This window comes from Leucoraja erinacea, chromosome 22, assembly GCF_028641065.1.
Source record: "Leucoraja erinacea ecotype New England chromosome 22, Leri_hhj_1, whole genome shotgun sequence".
Taxonomy (NCBI): Eukaryota; Metazoa; Chordata; class Chondrichthyes; order Rajiformes; family Rajidae; genus Leucoraja; species Leucoraja erinaceus.
Window position 1 is genome coordinate 37,336,344 of NC_073398.1, and position 21,945 is coordinate 37,358,288.

Genomic DNA, 21,945 nt, shown 5'->3' on the forward strand with positions numbered 1-21,945 from the left:
GAAAGACTTGGATAGAGTGGATGTGGAGAGGATGTTTCCACCAGTGGGATACTCTAGGACTAGAGGTCACAGCCTCAGAATTAAAAGATGTTCTTTTAGGAAGGAGATGAGGAGAAATGTATTTAGTCAGATGGGGGTGAATCTGTGGAATTCTTTGCCACAGAAAGATGTGGAGGCCAAGTTAATGGATATATTTAAGGCAGAGATAGATAGATTCTTGATTAGTACGGGTGTCAGAGGTTATGGGGAGAAGGCAGGAAAATGGGGTTAGGAAGGAGATTATAGATCAGCCATGATTGAATGGCGGAGTAGATTTGATGGGCCGAATGGCCTAATTCTACTATTACTTATGATCTTTAGACTACCTTCCTCGTGATTCACACCTCCACCATGTCTCATCTGCAAACTTACGAATCAGACAACCTAAATTTTCATCCATATCATTTATATATATATATATCACAAACGAGAGGCCCACATATTGATCCATGCAGAACCCACTGTTTTACATCTTCCAATCAGGAAACATCCCTCTGCCTCTGTTGTCTGGGACCAAGCCTATGTTGTTTGGACATTCCAACTGACTGGAGTTTCCTTACGACTTGAGTTTCTGGACCAGCCTACCATGAGGACCTTGCCAAGTACAATATCAAAGTTCATGTAGATTACATCTAAGGCCCTACCCTCATCAATTGTCATCATCGCCTCAACAAACTCAATCTGCAGCTCTTAGGCTTTCCGATGGTGAACAGTGCATCAAATCAGCTTCACTGGCTTCTGCAGGGAGTGGGATGCCAGAAGGAAATATTTCTGGATCGTCTACTTAACACTTCCGACTGAAAATAGTTGCAAATATTTAATTTAACATTAAGGAGAGGAATATTTTATTTTCTGATCCTTGGAATTCACTCACTCAAGAGTTGTGGAAGTTAAATTACAAAGTAGGTTTAAGGCTGACAGATTTTAGATTACATAGATATTGTGCTGAAAACCAGGTTGAGGCTAAATGGTTAAATCAGCAAGTAGTGCAATTGAAGAGAGAAGCGGGCTCCATCAGATAACGGGCTCGCTCCAGATATTTGTATCTTATTGAGAGTAAACATGCAGATACAGCAGGCAGTGAAGAAAGCTAATGGCATGTTGGCCTTCATAACGAGAGGATTTGAGAATAGGAGTAAAGAGGCACTTCTGCAGTTGTACACGGCCCAAGTGAGACCACACCTAGAGTATTGTGTGCAGTTTTGGTCTCCTAATTTGTGGAAGGGCATCCTTGCTATTGAGTCAGTGCAGCGTAGGTTCACGAGGTTAATCCCTGGGATGGCGGGACTGTCATATGAGGACAGATTGGAAAGACTGGGCTTGTATTCACTGGAATTTAGAAGGATGAGAGGGAATCTTATAGAAACATATAAAATTATAAGAGGACTGGACAAGCTAGATGCAGGAACAATGTTCCCAATGTTGGAGGAGTCCAGAACTAGGGGGCCACAGTCTAAGATCCCTACAGTGATACTCCTCATAATTTTATATACCTTAATAATATCCCCTCTTAACTTCATCTGCTCCAGGGAAAACAGTCCTAGTCTCCCCTTGTAACTAAAAGATTGCAAAATCCTGGTGAATCTCTTTTGTGCTCTCATATTTTCCTGTTATGTGGTAATCAGACCCATACGGTGTATTCCAGCAGAGATTTGACCAACGTTTTATAAAATTGGAGCAAAGCTTCTTGTTCTTGTACTCATTGCCTTGACCAATGAAGGCTAGTGTCCCATATATCTTTTTAACAATGTCATCTTCAAGGATCTTTGTACAGCAAGGTCCCTCTTCCTCAATGTACCCGAGCACTTCAACATTCATGATGTATATCCAAGCCTCACGACACTCAAAATACACCAGCTCAAATTTATCTGGACACCACCTGCCATTTGTCTGCCCATATTAATATAATTCTGTAGCCTGGGACTGTTCACACTGTCAATTACTTCAATAATCCTCATTCCACCAGGAACTTGCTGATTATGTACATGCATCCATGTCCATAATGTTCAGGTCTGTGACCCAACATTGATCCCTCTGAAACATCACAAAATGAAAGCCGTCTGTCATTCATTTCCGTCTCCTATTGCTAAACCAATTTCCGATCCTATTTGTCAACTTGTTCCGAGTCACATGCAACCTAACCTTTTTGACCATGCTCCTATGTGTGAATTTGTCGAAGTCCCTGTAAACCACATCTACTGTATTACACTTTGTTACCTCCTCAGAAAGAAAATCATCAAATTGATCAGACAAGATCTGACCTTGACAAAGTTAAGTCTGATTAGTTTCTGTCTTTCCAAGTACAAGCGCTCCTTGACTTGGGCAAGGTCCATTGTGTAAGTTGGGTGTAATGCAGGTCTGAACCGGACGTGCTCCTGTGCAAACATAAATTTACTATTGGGCACGGAGTCCACGCACGCGTCAGTGGACTTAAAGAATTGTTTCTGGATGACACAAAGCTGAGTGGCAGTGTGAGCTGTGAGGAGGATGCTATGAGGCTGCAGGGTAACTTGGATCGGTTGGGTGAGTGGGCAGATGCATGGCAGATGCAGTATAATGTGGATAAATGTGAGGTTTCCACTTCGGTGGCAAGAACAGGAAGGCAGATTATTATCCGAATGGTGTCAGATTAGAAATAGGGGAGGTATAGCGAGACCTGGGTGTGCTTGTACATCAGTCACTGAAAGTAAGCATGCAGGTACAGCAGGCAGTGAAGAAAGTGGATGGCATTTTTGCCTTCATTGCAAGAGGATTTGAGTACAGGAGCAAGGAGGACCTTCTGCAGTTGTACAGGGCCCTGGTGAGACCGCACCTGGAGTATTGTATGCACTTTTGGTCTCCTAATTTGAGGAAGGACATTTTTGTTATTGAGGGAGTGCAGCGTAGGTTCGCCAGGTTAACTCCTGAGATGGTTGGACTGACATATGTTGAATGAATGGGTCGACTGGGCTTGTATTCATTGGAGTTTAGAAAGTTGAGAGGGGATCTTATGCAAACATATACAATTCTTAAAGGATTGGAGAGGCTAGATGCAGGAAAAATGGTCCACATGTTGGGGGAGTCCTGAACCAGGGTCCCCAGTTTAAGAATAAGGGGTAGGCCATTGAGGACTGAGATGAGGAAAAACGTTTTCACCCAGAGAGTTCTGAATCTGTTGAATTCTTTGCCACAGAAGGAAGTGGAGGCCAATTCACTGGATGCTTTAAAGAGAGAGTTAGATGTAGCTCTTAGGTTTAATGGAATCAAAAGATATGGGGAAAAAGCAGGAACAGGGTACTGATTTTGGATGATCAGCCATGATCATATTGAATGCTGGCTCGAAGGGCCGAATGGCCTACTCCTGCACCTATTTTCTATGTTTCTATCTTTCTATTATGTTCTTAAACTGTGTATGGTCTCCTTCATTGTAATAGGATTATGAATTTGCTTTGTCTGTTTTAGATTTTACTTATCTCTAATGGTGGAAAGTTCATGAGGAAGACACTGATCGGTGAGGCATATATCTGGCTTGACAAAGTGGATCTAAGGAAGAGAGTGGTGAACTGGCACAAGCTGCTGGTTAGCTCAACAGAAAGTCAGCGAGCAGTTACATCTGGGTTTAATGTGTAAAACTGAGCTGGTCACCAGGTGGAACGCTGAAATCTAAGTATCTGATGCTGTCTGGCTGTCATGTAGAGCTTCTAATAGGGCTAGAAGATTGTGTCTCAGTATTTATACTGTGGCCACCTGAGCAGCCCAAAGTCTAGCTCAGTCCAGTCTTAGACAGTTCAAGGTGACAGCATTTACAAGTATGAAATGTGGTTATAAAACACAAAACTCCCTTAAGTTGTAAAAATATGTTTTTTAAATGCTGAAAAGACTAATGTACAACAGTGAGTCGGGACCATGCATTGTATGGAATTATTGGAGGCAAAGGAAATCTTTGATTTAATCTTGATCCTTAATGTATAAAGGGGAGGTTTGCGATCAGCCGTAAAGGCACAGAAAATTAATGTTATCATGCCACCTACTGTGCAAAAACTCACCTTTACATGAAAATATCAGTATTGTCCTGATATTCTGTCACAGACACACAAACTTGCAGTATTTTTGATAGTGTGAGAAAGTTTCTATTGTTCCAAAAATTATCTCTGAAATTAAAGTATTCAGGTTTTTGTTACATTTCAACAATATGATTGTTGACAGAGCAAGGTACTGGCTGTGATTCAAAGTAAAAACATAGGGCAAATAGACATTTCAAAGCCTCTTTCTATTGTGGCTGAATGCTGGTCTTTGAGTAGATTACTGTAACTCTCTGACTTACTCAGGTGAAGGTCTGTAGATATGAATCACAAGCAAAAAATAAATAGGAATTGATTTATTAATCTGAGGAAGACTGAATTGTTTTGTCTGGAACTTGGAGGTAATCATAAATCATTGTTAATTTTATATTTTCCGGGTAGTTTATGGAATTATCTTCCTAACTTTCTTTCCTCAAGATTTATAGCATTTATTTAAACTATTTCATGGTAGATGTGCAAACATTGGGGAGAATAAGTGTTCGGCATGGACTAGAAGGGCCGAGTTGGCCTGTTTTCCGTGCTGTAATTGTTATATGGTTATATTGCTAAATCTGCAAAAGCATAAAGTTTGAGTAATTGATTAAGTGCCTGGCATTATATTTCAGAGACAATAGAGAGTGTAAACCTGCCTTGACACGATCTGGCCCAAAAGATGCTGGAAGATCTCGATTCATAACTAACAGCACAGTTGTCACATTATTCTTCTGCTTGAGGGACTCAATTACAAATGACTTGCTATTAATTCTTTAGTTAGTGTGAATGTAGGCGCGATTCAACTAGTTCTGCAGCTATTAAAGTATTTAATGTTTCGTTGAATTCTATTGCTGATTTATTTCATACAAATATTTTATGTTTTATAACTACATTGAATGTGTACGGATGGGATATGATGAGCCAATCATGAAGGTTAACTCTGCAGTGAAGAGTTTAAAATATGCTTCCAAAGTGTGTATGGTCTGTTCTATATATAAATGCAGATATATACTGTAGGTAAAAATATATCTATTATATATTAAAATAAGATTTACTCAGTGTGACTGGAGATACTCTATGCAAAATGGACTCTACAAATTTTGGATGCAGTTTCTAAACTTAAATGAAGGAAGGTTGCAACTAAACATGAGTAAAAGCACATTGTATATGTTTTCTTACATTGCACTCCAATGCAGTTACGTGCAGAATTTACAATGGAAGATGTTGTGCGGATATTACACATAATGCTCATTGTAAAAAAGAGTGGCTCCTAGATTAATCAGTTACTGAGGAATACTGTACAATACTAAATTTTGTTCGTAAGTGATTTCCTTTGGCTTACTACACGGGCTTTATGTCAAAGTAAAAGTAACACTGCAGCAGCAAAATCTAGGAAAACATTTCCTCTAACTTGTCACTGCCTTGCTTTCACATTCCTGTGCAGCTTTGGTTATATATGTAAGAAATAATGAAAATAACATTGTGTCATGGGGAACAACTGTTATTAATGGCACTTTTTTTACCTGACATCATAATATATTCCCAAGGATTTATTTTGCTTGCTAAAAGTTTTCGATCCTTTACAGAAGAAGAAAAAATAAATTAAACAAACTGGATGACAACAATTTTGTAGCATGTCATGTATCTCAAATGGCTAATTACAGTCATGGCAACAATGTTTGTTTCTAGGTGTAAAGACATCACATTTACTAGAATAATGAGATTAGATTTCCTAAAACACCTTTAAAAATGTGTTTATTTCAAAAGAAGAATGCAAACAATGATAACCTGAAATTAACAGCATGGTTACATTCTAGTTTTAATGTACGTTGGAGGAAGACTGAGATAGAAATACCTTTACCTATTGTTGGGCTGATGCAAGAAACTGTGTTTACAATCCTGTTATTTTATTTTCATTTTTTATAATATTCAATTTTTATTACATTAATGTCAAAAACTCTTCTTGAAATAATTGCCAGTTATGTTGGTAAGAAAACTGGAGGAATGGTAATTAAATACCTTGTAATAGAGCCTGTGTAGACCAGCAGAAAAGGCACTGTTTCTTTCATCCCATGTGGTAATAATGCTGTTTGATGTCTGTTTTGGTGAACACTGTATCCTTTAAACTTTCCCTGATGAATGAGTGTCTTAGTTGTCTTAAGTATGAATCAAACATTTGTCCAGTGCAGATAAAGTGTTCCCTTTGTACCATGTAAATATGACTTCTTTTCTACAGAAGATTTTGAACAGTTTTATTTGGTCTGACATTCAGCATGTGAATGTGCAATGTTTGTTGTTTAGAGAAAAAAAATGTTAAAAGACAAAAAAAAACATTGAAAGAATCCTCAAAGCTATTCTGTATGATTGTTCGGCAGTGAAGTGCTGAGGTCCTCAGTGATGGCTGAATTGCGTATGTGCTGTCAACCTTTCAGTACTTGTACACCAAACCAAGTGTTTCCTTTTTGAAAATAAATCACATTTGTCACTGATTTAAGACAAGTGTTTGCCACTTTTGTTACGCGGATAGATGTTGCATGTTTTATGGGTGGTTCTTGTTTTTTTTGTTGCTTCTAGAGATGTCGAAATAAAGATCACTGAATACCGGTATAAATAATGCCTGTAAATTTGTCTGGAATCACATTCTATGTAAAAATAACAGTGTGCTCCTTGTATGGTTGTACACAAAGTGCTTCTATGAACACTGAATATATAATGTGGTGTAGAAAGGTTGTTACCCTGTCCTAGCTAATAAATATTGGAAATAAATGAGTGTCAGTTCCTTCTTCAGCTCCTTGAACATCAAGAACATCGAACATAGAATGGTACAGCACAAGAACAGGTGGTAGGTGAATAGATACAGGTACAGAAAATAGGTGCAGGAGTAGGCCATTCGGCCCTTCAAGCCTGCACCACCATTCAATATGATCATCCAACTCAGTATCCTGTACTTGCCTTCTCCCCATACCCCCTGACCCCTTTAGCCACATCTAACTCCCTCTTAAATATAGCCAATGAACTGGCCTCAACTACCATCTGTGGCAGAGAATTCCACAGATTCACCACTCTGTGTGAAAAATGTTTTTCTCATCTCAGTCCTAAAAGACTTCCCCCTTATCCTTAAACTGGGACCCCTTGTTCTGGACTTCCCCAACATCGGGAACAATCTTCCTGCATCTAGCCTGTCCAACCCCTTAAGAATTTTGTAAGTTTCTTTAAGATCCCCCCTCAATCTTCTAAATTCTAGCTAGTACAAGCCGAGTCTATCCAGTCTTTCTTCATATGAAAGTCCTGACATCCCAGGAATCAGTCTGGTGAACCTTCTCTGTACTCCCTCTATGGCAAGAATGTCTTTCCTCAGATTAGGAGACCGAAACTGTACGCAATACTCCAGGTGTGATCTCACCAAGACCCTGTACAGCTGCAGTAGAACCTCCCTGCTCCTATACTCAAATCCTTTTGCTATGAATGCTAACATACCATTCACTTTCTTCACTGCCTGCTGCACCTGCATGCCTACTTTCAATGACTGGTGTACCATGACACCCAGGTCTCGTTGCATCTCCCCTTTTCCTAATCGACCATCTGTGGAGAACATGATGTCAAGACCACCTCTATCATGCTGCTCGTAGTCCATATCCTTCCATTGTCTGCATAACCATGTCCTATGCAAAAGCATCTTAAACACCACTATCATATCTGCCTCCACCACCACCCCTGGCAGCATGTTCCATGTATTCATCACCTTCTGTGTAAAAAAGTTGCCCTGCACATATCCTTTAAATTTTCTTCCTCTCACCTTAAGCCTTTGCCTTCTAGTATTTGAATTTTCCATCCTGTCTGCTCTAGTTATGCCCGTTAAAAGTATATAAAGTTATATCAGTTCTCCCCACAACCTCAGGTGTTCCAGAGAAAACAATCCAAATCTCTCTACCCCCTGACCAAGATCCAGCTGAAACCAATATGGCAGAGCTCCGTGAATCTCTACATCTGAAGCCCAGACCCCCCAACTCTGTCAGTTACATGCACCTTGCAAATAAATATTATACTTACCCTCTCCTACAGCGTAATCTTTGAAGAACAAGATCTCATCCCCTGATGTAAAGGCCGATACAACAGCAGCCCTGGTCTAGGGTGTGGGAGAGAACCGCAGACACTTGTACCGAGGTACAGTGAAAAGTGCTGGAGTAACTCAGCGGGTCAGTCAGCATATAGAAGGATGATTGGGGATCTTATTGAAACATATAAGATTCTTAAGGGTTTGGACACGCTAGAGGCAGGAAACATGTTCCCGATGTTGGGGGAGTCCAGAACCAGGGGCCACAGTTTAAGAATAAGGAGTAAACCATTTAGAACGGCGACAAGGAAACTTTTTCTCACAGAGAGTTGTGAGTCTGTGGAATTCTCTGCCTCAGAGGGCGGTGGAGGCCGGTTCTCTGGATACTTTCAATAGAGAGCTAGATAGGGCTCTTAAAAATAGTGGAGTCAGGGGGTATGGGGAGAAGGCAGGAACGGGGTAGATTGGAGATGATCAGCCATGATCACATAGAATGGCGGTGCTGGATCGAAGGGCCGAATGGCCTACTCCTGCCCCTATTGTTTATCTGTGGAGAACACGATTCTGCTCGACCCGCTGAGTTACTCCAGCACTCTGTGTCTTATTTGTGATGTGAAGCAGCATCTGCAGTTCCTCCAGTGTCTGACTCCATCTTCCCGGGCCTGCAGTGTGGCAGTGCGGACAGCAGGTGGTGCACATCGGCCACGACTACAAACCTGCACGTCTATGGGATGTGGGGGGAAACCGGACCCTGCCACTGCCCCAGAGACCCGGGTTCAATCCTGACTACGGGTGCTGTCTGTGCAGAGTTTGCACGTTCTCCCTGAGACAGTACTTTTGATCAGTACGGGTGCCAAAGGTTATGGGGTGAAGCCCAGAGAATGGGATTAGGAGGGAGAGATAGATCAGCTATGATTGAATGGTGGAGTAGACCTGATGGGCCAAATGGCCTAATTCTGCTTGTATTTCCCCCACAGATGCTGCCTGACCCACTGAGTTCCTCCAGCACTCTGTGTTTTGTTCAGGATTCCAGCATCTGCAGTTCCTCTTGCCAACGCTGGAAAACCTGAAGTTTAGTCCAGTTGAGCCTAGTTTCGTATCACGTGTGTCGAGGCGCAGTGAAGAGCTTTTGTTGCGTGCTGCACTGCAGAGAGAACTGAAGGGGTTACTGTAATTAAAGCCATCCCATCTCCCCCTCCCAAAAGAAAACCAGATTCTTGTTTCACCTCGGCAGGATTCAGTGCCTGCGCCCCAGTTACACCATAACCAGATTTCTTAGCTTTAGTGAGATGTATTGAGAGTCAAGAATTCCAGAGACACAAAATAAAAATAGACCAATATACAAGATTACGGCTCTTTATTAGTGGCTGTTACAATGACCTTTGAAAAGGTGGGTGGGATTTGAGTCACCTGCTGCAAAAGAAAAGGAGGTCAGGACTTCAGAACAACTCCTCAGTTGGACAATAGACCCACTGGTCCTCATGACCCCAACAGGTTAAGTCTTGCTGTCTACATAGACAACCTTTGGAAGGGTACGTACTGAGTAACGTCCTGCATCCTGGAAGAGCAGTTTCCAGAGTGGTTACAGTGGGTTTCTGGTGACATCTGATCACTCTCTTGGGAACAGGTTGCAGTCTGTAGTGACGAGGCTTCAATGGGCTTCTGCTCGATATTTCCCCCTGGCTCTGTGTAGCAAAATGTTGGAGGTAGATCACCAGCCGTGGACTTGAAGGGCAGGGCAACGCTGAAGATCCCAAAGGCCCATTGTTTCTCCAAATACTGAGTGATCCTGCACATACAAATAACAAGGCAAATGCAATGTTAGCATTCATTTCAAGACAACTGGAATATAAACTCAAAAAGCTGGAGTAATGTAAAAAGCTGGATGTAATGCTGAGGCTTTTGGAAAGCACTGGTCAGACCACATGTGGAATATTGTGAGCAGTTTTGGGACCCATATCTGAAGAGGGATACACTGGTATTAGAGAGGGTGCAGAGGAGGTTTATGAGAATGGTTGGATTAACATTTGATGAATGCTTGACCGCTCTGGACCTGTACTCACTGGAGTTTAGAAGGATGAGGGTGGGACCTCATTGAATAGTGAAAGGCTGGAAAGGGTGGATGTGAGAGGATGTTTCCACTAGTGGGAGAGAGTCTAGGACAAGAGGGCACAGCTTCAGAAATAAAGGATGTATCTTTAGAAAGGAGACAAGGGGGGATACAATTAAAGAGAAGGCATATAACATTGCAAAGGTTAGTGGGGTAGCTGGAGAATTGGGAAGCTTTTAAAAAAACAACAGAAGGTAACTAAAGGTTGAGAGAGTGGGCTGAGAAGTGGCAGATGGAATACAGCATAGCAAAATGTGTAGTCATGCATTTTGGTAGTAGAAATAAAGGCGTAGACTATTTTCTAAATGGGGAGAGAATTCAGGATTTGGAGGTGCAAAGGGACTCGGGAGTGCTGCTGCAGGATTCCTAAAAAGTTAATTTGCAAATTGAATCGGTGGTAAGGAAGGCAACTGCAAAGCCGGCAGTTATTTTGAGAGGGCTAGAATACAAATACAGGGATGGAATGCTGAGGAGTTCCTAGGGCACTGGTCAGACCACATTTGGAATATTGTGAGCAGTTTTGGGCACCAAATCTCAGGAAGGATGTGTTGGTCCAGAGAACATTTACGAGAATGATCTCAGGAATGATTGGGTTAAGATATGATGGTGTTTGGCGGCACTGGGCCTGTACTTGCTGGAGTTTAGAAGGATGAGGGGGTAACTCATTGAAACTTACCGAATAGTAAAAGTGGATGTGGAGAGGATGTTTCCACCAGTCGGAGAGTCTTGGACCAGACGCCATAGCCTCAGAATAAAAGGACGTAGCTTTAGAAAGATGAGAAGGAATTTCTTTAGTCAGATGGTGGTGAAGCTGTGGAATTAATTGCCACAGAGGAAGATGGAGGCCAAGTCAATGGATATTTTTGAGGCAGAGATTGACAGATATTTTATTAGTACGGGTATCGGGTTATGGGGCGAAGGCAGGAGAATGGGGTTGAGAGAGAAAGATAGATCAGCCCTGATTGAATGGCAGAGTAGACTTGATGGGCTGAATGGCTTTATTCTGCTCCTGTAAAATGAATTTCTTTAGGGAGAGGGCGGTGAAACTGTGGAATTATGTGCCACAGACGGCAGCGGAGGCCAAGTCATTGGGAATTTTTAAAGCAGAGATTGACAGATTCTTGATTAGTAAGGGGGGGTCAAAGGTTATGGGGAGAAGGCTGGAGAATGGGGTTGAGGGGGGAATATAGATCAGCCATGGTTGAATGGTGGAGTAGACTCGATGGGCTGAATGGCCTAATTTTGGTCCCATGACTAATGAACTTATGACAAGTGGCACCAGCAGAGCAGTTTGAAGAGTGACAGCTGTCTACATTGTTGGTGGCACAGGAGCTGCTTCAGACAGTGAGAGATCGGGAGCCATGAATATGCTGCCAGTGAGTGTTCTACAACTGTTTGTAAGGTCTATCTCGTGGGGAATTGCAGAGGAAGAATACCCAAGTAAAGGTCTTACCTGAAGTCCTGAGCGATGCCCCATGCCAGGCACGGGAAGGCAGTTCAGCGGAGAAGCAGCTCAGTCTATTCCTAGTAGCACCACATCCTCCTCAGGAACACAGAAGAGTCAGGAGCGATGAAGAAGCTTCCCTTGGTCCATGGCCATCTCTTCAGATCTTGTCCTTTGGGTCAATCAGAGGCTGATGATCACCCTGGAAATAGTTCAATCTCTTCCCTTCTTTGTTCTCCCACAGTCGGGGGCCTCGAGACTTCTGTTGATGGGGCGATCTTGGCTCCCATAGCCGGCGGTTGGGCCCTCCGCGTCGGGGCAATCAAGCTCCTGCATCGGGGGGGGGGATCTCAGCTCCCCCCGCGCCAGGCAATCAGACCACGGTTGGGGCTGGTCGAACCTCCAGCGACTTTACCTCGACTACGCATAACCTTCCCGACATCAGTCTCCACCACAGATTGCAAGTTCCTTGATGTTGAAATCTGCAGGCCGCTGTTGGAGTGTCGATCCCAGGTAAGGGATCGCTGGCTCTGATGGTAAGTCCACGGCCCTGCGGTAGGGCTCAAGTCAAGGGCCTGTCACACTTGGGCAATGTTTCAGTGGACTGCCAACGACTGTCAAGTTTCCGGCACTCGCCTGTAAAACTGGTACGGTGACTGTCAGAATGGAACGCACATGCACACACACACGTGCACACACATACACGCATACATGCGCACACACACGCATACATGCGCACACACATACACGCACGCACACACATACACGCACGCACACACATACATGCATACATGCGCACACACATGCACACATGCGCACATGCGCACACACGCATACATGCGCACACACACGCATACATGCGCACACACATGCACGCATACATGCGCACACATACACGCATACATGCGCACACACATACATGCGCACACACACACATGCGCACACATGGCAGGGGTCAGGGAAAGCGGTGGAGCGTTGTCTGAAACACTCCGTGGTGTACAGGAAGGTTAAAGACGGCTAGCACAGTGTACGGTAAGTCCTTTAAAAGATGGGGGAAGGGAGAATATGGGAGAAGGGGGGAGAAAGCTTTTAAGAAGCCAGCCAACTTTTAATAAGGGGGGGGGAGAAGTAGTTGGGACACTTTTAAGAAGCCAGCCAACTTTTAATAAGCCAGAGATACACAGCTGTGAAGTTTGACAGGCATTTAACGTTACCGGTCGGTTATCCTTCGTTCTGAAAACTCGTGCTCGCATTTTTTTACCCCAATGAGCCAATGAAAATGACCGGTCAGCAAAGGCGACTAACTAAAACTACCTACGATGACCTCGACTACACATATCCACATGGCCACCCCACTACCACTGCACATACGACTACAGGATTATCGATTTTCTCCATGGCCACCAATTCAATTCAACATGTTGAAAAATACTGAGGCCGTGACTAGTTCCCAGAATGCGGGAACTCCTCGCGACCATGAAGGAGACTCACCAGAAACCACCAGCGAACATGTAGCAACATGTGTCTCCTGCACTTGCCTAAAAAGTAGCCAACGTGGGGCAGGCCCTTGAGTCTCGAGCAAGACCCCCAGCTCAGCACAAACTGGCAACACCCCCTCCTCTATAACCAACACAGGACCAGTTCAAGGCTGTGTGCTCAGTACCCTGTTCTATGACCAGGACTGTATAGCCAGACCATTCCAATGCTGTCTTTAAATTTCATTGACGGTACCACCGTTGTTGAACAAATAATGGGTAATGACGAGTTCAGGAGATCGATTGATAATCTGAGGGAATGCTGCCAATAGGACTTTGTTACTCCTGTTCTTTCATGTTGCAAGAATGGAGTCTTGAAGATTCCCGATCCAAACCGTTGTCTGTTCATTCCCTCCACAAATGTCCTCTCGGAGTCGTGTCCTCGACCGACCTGCAGCACCCTTCAAACAATCTGGAGGAGATCCAGCACCCTAAGAAATCCAACCAAGTTGTTCCTCAACATCTTCTCCAGCGCCAGGTGTAGAAATTTGCAGAGAACATGGAGCAAGATTGGGTCTTCAGGATCTTCAAGCATCTGACATGCAGGTCCATGATTGTCAATCTTGGCCATTTCCTGTCATCAGAAGCGGACCTGGTAAATGGAAAGAATGGAGTCTTGAGGGGTCTCGATCCAAATGTCAACTGTCCATTACCTCCGCAGATGCTGCCTGACCCGCTGAGTTCCTCCAGCAGTTTTCTGCTCCAACTTCGCTGACAGCCGAGCTCTAAAAACACATCTCCATCACGGTCTTCCACTGAGGGCAGTTTACAGAGGATCAGCTCCACATTCCCAGTGACATCAGATCTTCCTCAGCAACACAGCAGGGTCAGGTGTGATGAAGCTTCTGCGTGCCAGCCCTGGTCCATGGCCTTCTCTTCAGATACTGTCCTCTGGTCAATCACAGGAAATATGGCAAAGGTCGATGACCTCAGGAGAGGAAAGCCGATGATCCACAAACTTGTCTTCATTCATGGGACAGCGGTGGAGAAAGTTATGTTGCAAGTTCCTGGTTGTCCATATCTCTGAAGATCTGTCCTGGATGTCCCCACACATCTCGTTAACCTTTGTCTCTGCTCAATCCTGGACAACTGGATCTTCAATTTCCTCATCAGCAGACCACAATCAGCACAAACAGGCAACACCTCCTCCTCTATAACCAACACAGGACCAGCTCAAGGCTGTGTGCTCAGTCCCCTGCTCTATCACCAGGACTGTACACCCAGACCATTCCAATGCCGTAGTTCAATATCACCGACGATTCCACCGTTGTTGGACAAATGATGGGTAATGACGAGTCAGAGTACAGGAGAGAGATTGATAATCTGAGGGAATGCTGCCAGTGCAGACGTGTTGTTCTCAATGTCCGCAGGACCACAGAGCTATTTGTTGACCACAGGAGAAAGCCGCAGGTCCACAAACTTGACTTAATTGATGGGACAGTGGTGGAGAAAGTTATGTTCCAAGATCCTGCTTCAAGTTCCTGGGCGTTCATGTCTCTGAAGATCTGTACTGGTTCCGACGTGAGTCCCATTTTGTTCTCCACATCACTCCTCGACTGACCTCCGGCACCCACCGCGGGCCCGTCCAAGGCTGCCCACAGCCGGATCCTCTCTTGGTCCTCTCCCATTCATTTACCGTTCTTGATGTAGGTAAGTCGCCCGAGCTTCACTGCTGTACAGTAACGTGTTCAACACTCACACCTTGGTCTTCATTGTGAGTTTCTGTTCTTCCATGTCCACTTGCTTAGTCTCCTGAAGGTGGTTGCTGTATGGGAAGGTGGTTTACTGTACGTGAATTAGTTTCCTCATCCCGAGCGTGACTGTCAGTCACCGTAGATCCTAGGTTGGTGAATTTAAGACATTTTCCAGCATAGTGGAGTTTATGGTGATTTCAGAGGCGAGTGGAGTGCCCTGACCCATGACAACAGTCATCTTAACGCTGATTGCCGGTCGGTCTTGGGTGCGAGCATGAGACAGTCTGTCCATCAGCCCCTGAAGTCCTTCTTCTGTTGGGGAACTGAGTGCAGCATCATCAGCGGGTTGGAGTTCCCTTACAAGCAGTTCTCATCTTCGTCTTGGCTTTCAACATTGCCACATTGAAGAGCATCCCATCACTTCTGGTTTGAAGATACACGTCTTCCATGCCTGTTGGGAAGGCAAAGGGCAGAAGGACAGATCGGAAGATGTCAAACACCATGGGAGTTGGGACACAGTCTTGCTTCACTCCACTTCTCATGGGGAAATTGTCCGATGTAGCTTCATCAAATTCCACTGTTGATGCATGTTCTCATGGAAAGAGGTTTAGAAGACGTGGTGGACATCGAAACTTCTCCAGTAGCTGACAGAGGCCGTGTCTGCTGACGGAATCAAAAGCTTGTGTAAGATCCACAATGGGGTTTGCTGTTCTTGACATTTTTCTTGGAGTTGACGCAGGGAGAAGATCATGTCCATTGTGGATCCAAGTCTTCGGAGGAAATTTCCCTCCGAAGACTTCCAGGAAAATGCCACTGGGGCAGATGATCAGTCAGAGCCAGATGAGTTTGACAAATTTCTTAAACGCCGTGGATTCTCACGTGCAACAGATCGCTGCCAGTTGTACTGGGAAATGTTGACGATGAAATCCCAAATGCAGATGAGAGCGCGGGCGGGGAAGAGGTTGTAGCTCTTTCTAGAAGTGGCTCTTAAAAGGGCCTTTGTTGGACAGAGTGAGAAATTCCAGTGTGGTCCCCACCGATGTGGCTTCATATCCGATGGTTTTACACAAACGGCTCGGGTTCCTGACATCCATCTTCTCTGTTTTGGGGCTTCTGTTGCGTGCTCTCCAATCCCTCTTGGAGTTGCACGGGAGAATCCACACCGTTTAAGAAATTTGTCAAACTCGTCCAGCTCTGACTCATCATCTGCCCCAGTGGCATTTTCTTGTAAGTCTTCGGAGGGAAACTTCCTCACAAGCAGCTGGCGACCACATCAGTCGGCAGATGTTTCATGCTTTCCTCTTCACACTGTCTGGAGGATATCTGGGGTGACAAGAAGTCCCACCAAGTTGTTCCTCAACAGCTTCTCCAGCGCCAGGTGTGGAAGGTCACATTGAACGTGGAGCTAGATTGGGCCTTTGGGATCTTCAAGGATCTGTCATTCAAGTCCACGGTGATCATGAAACTTGGCCATTTCCTGTCGTCAGAAACCGACCTGGTTAATGGAGTCAAGAATGGAGTCTTGAAGGATCCCGATCAAAGCATCGTCTGTCCATTCCCTCCACAGATGCTGCCTGACCCACTGAGTTCCTCCAGCAGTTTTCTGCTCCAACTTCGCATACAGCCGAGCTCTATGAATGCACCTTCATCATGGTCTTGTACTGAAGGCAGTTTACAGAGGATCAGCTCCACATTCCCAGGGACACCAGATCTTCCTCAACAACACAGCAGGGTCAGGTGTGATGAAGCTTCTGCGTGCCAGCTCTGGTCCATGGCCATCTCATCAGATACTGTCCTCTGGTCAATCACAGGAAATGTGGCAGATGGTCGATGACCTCAAGAGGGGAAAGCCGATGATCCACAAACTTGTCTTCATTCATGGGACAGTGGCGGAGAACGTTATGTTGCATCATCCTGGATGTCCATGTCTCTGAAGATCTGTCCTGGGTCCAGCACATCAATGCAATCACACACAAAACTAATGACCACCTCTAAGCTTTTGTAACATCCACAAAGGCGATGAACATGGGGTTTGCTTCTCTTGACATTTTCCTTGTATTTGACGCAGGGGGAAGATCATGTCCATTGTGGATCTACCTCCATGGAAACCGCATTGTGCCTCAGGTCAGCAAGTTAAATGCTAGTATAAAAAACATCTGTTGGGCAGCAAATGACGCAGTCCATAATATCTCATCGTTGTGGTTCATGTTGTGCAGTGTTCGAGAGGCTTGTAATTGCTGGGAAGAAGCTGCTCTTAAACATGGAGGTCAGTTTCCCTGCTTCTGTTGGCTTTTCACACTGGTAGGGCGTTGTGGGTCTTTGATATTAGCTGCCTTTTTCAGGTAGCATCGCCTGTAGATCCCTTTGATGTTGAAGAGATCATCACCTGTGACGGACTGAGCAGTTTCTGCGTAACACACACGTAACACCAACATCGTCACACTGTACAAGAACAAGGGAGTGCACCAACTACAGGGACATCTCACTTCTGAGTGTTACAGGAAAGGCCTTTGCCAGAGTGATCCTGCAAAGACTGCACAGATTTATAATTTCTTGGATTTTTATTTTATTAGTTATCTGTGTCGTTGCACCACGCTCCCATTATTTTGTTCACAAGCCCAAAAAACGTGACCTCCACGTTAAGGAACAGCTTCTTCCCGGCAACCATCAGGCTCTTGAACACTGCCCGACACAAACCACATCTATGAACTGTGAAGAACTATGGACTGAGTCTTTGTTGCTTTACAGACATGTTTACAGTAGTATGGTGAGTATACATTTACTGAAATGTAAATTAATGCATTTTTGTGTTGTTGTTATTACAGGCTTGCTAATCTACAGCAGAAATATACCCCCCCCCCCAACCAAACCCCCCCCCCCAAACCAACCCCCTCCCCCACCCACACACCCCCCCCCCCCACACACATCCCTCCCCCACACACATCCCTCCCCCACCTCCCACTTCCTCCTCCTATGCTCCCTCCCCGCCCCCAAATAGACCCCCTCCTTCCATATCCTCCCACTCCCCGCACCACCTCACCCCTCCCCCAGACACATTGCACACCCACACCCCCATTCTCCCACCCACACACACCTCACCCCACCTCTGCCCACACACACCCCCCCCCCTCCGTCCCAACAAAGCTCGTTGCCCCCCTCCACACCCCCCCTCCCCTACACACACCACAATCCCCACACACTCCTGCCCACACACCCCCTCCCCCACACACCCCCTCCCCCTCCCCCACACACCCCCCCCCCCCCCACACACACCCCCCTCCCCCACACACCCCAATCCCCTACACAACCCCCGCCAACACCACACAAGAACTCTGCACTTACATCCTCCTCACAGTTCACACTGCCACCCAGCTTTGTGTCAACTGCAAATTTGCTAATGTTACTTGTAATCCCTTCACCTAAATCATTAATATATATTGTAAATAGCTGCGGTCCCAGCACCGAGCCTTGCAGTACCCACTAGTCACTGACTGCCATTCTGAAAGGGACCCGTTAATTCCTACTCTTTGTTTCCTGTCTGGCAACCACTTCTCTATCCATGTCAGCACTCTATCCCCAAAACCATGTGCCCTAATTTTACCCACTAATCTCCTATGTGGGACCTTATCGAATGCTTTCTGAAAGTCCAGGTACACTACATTCATTGGATCTCCCTTGTCCATTTTCCTAGTTACATCCTCAAAAAATTCCAGAAGATTAGTAAAGCATGATTTCCCCTTTGTAAATCCATGCTGACTTGGACCGCTCCTGTTAAGGGCCAGTCCCACTTGGGAGACATTTTTGGCGACAGCCTGAAGAGGTTGTCGCGTCGTGGTCGGGTCGTGACGCATGTAGTGACGTGTGGTGTCTCCCTGTCGCCCCTGGAATTTGGAATGTTCACAATCCAGGGGCAACATCTGGGTGACTCATCATGTCGTGCTCCCTGTCACATGCTGACGTATGCTGCCCTGCGGGTGACCCCCAGTTAGGGTTAGTGTCAGGGACCACAGATGGGCTGTAAAATATTCTTCCTTCAATGCATCGATTTTAAACATTCATATATAAAATTAATACAATAAAATCAATTGTACAAATAAAAAGATGTGAGTTGTTCAGATTTATTCACAGATGTATTGGTCCGCTTCCAGATCCAATCACCCAGTTTACAACTGTACCCAGTTGAAAAGGCCGCTGCCTCTGGGGGTTTGGAGAGACCATTGGAAGTGATCTGCCCTCTGGGACAACTCGTGGCCAACAGTTTAGGTCCAATGAGCAGGGAGAACATTGGGGGTTCAAATCCAACCCCTGGGGCCCCTGTATCACATTTAGTTCAGAGATACAGTGCCCTTCGGCCCACCGAGTCTGCACCGACCAGCGATCCCCTGCACACTATCCCACACACGCTAGGGACAATTTATACTTATACCAAGCCTGTCAACCTAGAGTTAGGGTTAGGGTTAGAGTTAAGGTTATGGTTAGGGTTAGTGTTAGGGTTACGGTTAGGGTTACGGTTAGGGTTAGAGTTAAGGTTATGGTTAGGGTTAGTGTAGGGTTAGAGTTAGGGTTACGGTTAGGGTTAGGGCTCGGGTTTGTATAAACTGTCCCTAGTGTGTGTGGGATAGTGTGCAGGTATTTGCTGGTCGCAGGCAGGGTCCACAAATGGGGGGCATCGGGGGAAATGGGGGGGGGGGGGGGGGGGGAGAGGGAGAAGGGAGAGGGGAGAAGGGGATGCGAGGGGTGGGGGGGAGTGACGGAGAGAAGAATGGAGCTGGGAGAAGGGAGGAAGAGGGGGGAAGGGAAGAAGGGGAAGAGGGGAGAAGGGTAGTGGAGAAGGAGGGATGGGGCAGCAGGGGGGAAGAGGAGGGTGGAGGGGAGAGGGGAGTTCAGTTCACACTCACTGAATCCATCCCTGTGAAAGATTAGAGATGGTGATTGGATCTGGAAGCGGACCAATACATCTGTAAATAAAACTGAACGACTCAGACATCTTTTCATTTGCACAATTGATTTTATTGTATTAATTTTAATATTTAATGTTTAAAATCCATGTATTGAAGGGAGAATATTTTACAGCCCATCTGTCAACCCTAAACCTAAACCTAACCCTAACCGGGTATCACCCGCAGGACAGCATACGTCAGCGTGTATGTCGTACAACTTGACGGTTTTACGGGCTCGCAGTCGCCGAAAATATCGCAAAGTGGGACAGGCCCTGTTACTGCTATCCAAATGTGCCACTATTTCTTCTTTTATAATTGACTCCAGCATCTTCTCCACCACCGATGTCAGGATAACTGGTCTATAATTCCGTTTTCTCTCTCCCGTCTTTCTTAAATGGGGGATAACATTAACTACCCTCCAATCCTCAGTCACATCAGTTTACCCAACACCATTCCCTGCCTAATGTGGATTTCCTCAGTTCCTCCGTCACCCCAGATCCTCTGGCCACTAGTGCATCAGGAAGATTGTTTGTGTCCTCCTTAGTGAAGACGGATCCAAAATACCTGTTCAACTCATCTGACATTTCCTTGTTCCCCATAATAAATTCACCCTTTTCAGTCTTCAAGGGTACACTGTGGTCTTAACTATTTTCTTCCTCTTCATATACCTAAAGAAGCTTTTACTATCCTCCTTTAAATTTTGGCTAGCTTACCTTCGTACCCCCGCCCACACTCTCCTCCCCCACACACACACACACACACACCCTCCCGCACACCCCCTTCTCCCTCCCTCCCTCCCTCCCCCCTCCCCTCCTTCCCCCTGCACCCCTCCCCCACACACACACCCCTCCCCCACACAGCCCCCACCACACACCCCCCCCCCCCCCCTCCAGCCAAACAATGTTTCCTGCACTCCCTCCCCCCTCACACACACACCCCCCGCCAACACCATTTTCAGTCTTCAAGGGCACAACTTTGGTCTTAACTATATTTTTTTCCTCATCAAATACCTAAAGAAGCTTTTACTATCCTCCCTTATATTTTTGGCTAGCTTACCTTCGTACCCCGCCCCCCCCCCCCCCCCCCCTCCACAACACCCTCAAACCCGCACTCTCTCCCCCCACCACCCTTCCCCCTTCCCCACCCACACCCCCACCCACCCCCCCCACACCCTCCCACTCCCCTCACACACCCCTCCCACATCAACTCCCCTCCCCCAACACACCCCCAACAACTCCCCTCCCCCAAAGCCCCCCCCCCCCCAACAACCCCCCCCCCACACACACTCCCCCTCCCCCACACACAACCCCCCTCCCCCCACATCAACCCCCTCCCCCACACCCCCAACAACCCCCCCCCCCCCACACACACACCCCCCCTCCCCCCACACACACTCCCCCTCCCACTCCGCCATCACAACAACACAAGAACTCGGGATTCACAAACTGAGATTTGAATAATGACACCAAACCTGGCCTCTCTGTCCACTATCTCAATCTACTACAGTTATACACTTGTACCGTATCCGAGATTCTTATTTAAGACTTGTCAGTGATTATGAATGGTGATACATGTATACAGAATGTATATACAGTTTATACAGAAATTAATTTCACTTTAGCTCGGTAAATATGACAAATACAGAACCATTGGACATTTACAAACACAGTTCTTACCTTGGTCTTGGCTTTCAGCGTTGCTGGAATGAAGAGGTTCCTGTCGCTTGTGAAGATTCGCTCCTTCTGTGTCAGTCGTGAAGACAAAGGACAGAGAGCAGAGAGGAAGATGCCGAACAGCATGGGAGCTGGGACACAACCTTGCTTCAATAGGCAATTGGTGCAGGAGTAGGCCATTTGGCCCTTCGAGCCAGCACTGCCATTCAATGTGATCATGGCTGATCATCCACAATCAGTACCTCGTTCCTGCCTTCTCCCAATATCCCCTTTGACTCCGCTATCTTTAAGAGCCCTATCTAGCTCTCTCTTGAAAGTATCCAGAGAACCGGCCTCCACCGCTCTCTGAGGCATAGAATTCCACAGACTCACAACTCTCGGTGTGAAAAAGTGTTTCCCCATCTCCGTTCTAAATGGCTTAC

At 45.8% G+C, this 21,945-nt stretch overlaps 1 protein-coding gene across 5 annotated transcripts in view; it reads left to right on the plus strand.

Moving 5' to 3' along the window:
* pcloa (piccolo presynaptic cytomatrix protein a) overlaps positions 1-6,839 on the plus strand; it is a 144,258-nt gene extending 137,419 nt beyond the window's left edge. For all 5 annotated transcript variants that reach the window (XM_055653514.1, XM_055653513.1, XM_055653511.1 and 2 more), the window contains one exon: positions 3,481-6,839. In XM_055653514.1, coding sequence (XP_055509489.1) covers positions 3,481-3,648 — 168 coding nt within the window. In that variant the 3' untranslated portion in view covers positions 3,649-6,839. The remainder of the gene's footprint in view (positions 1-3,480) is intronic.
* The last annotated feature ends 15,106 nt before the right edge of the window (positions 6,840-21,945 follow it).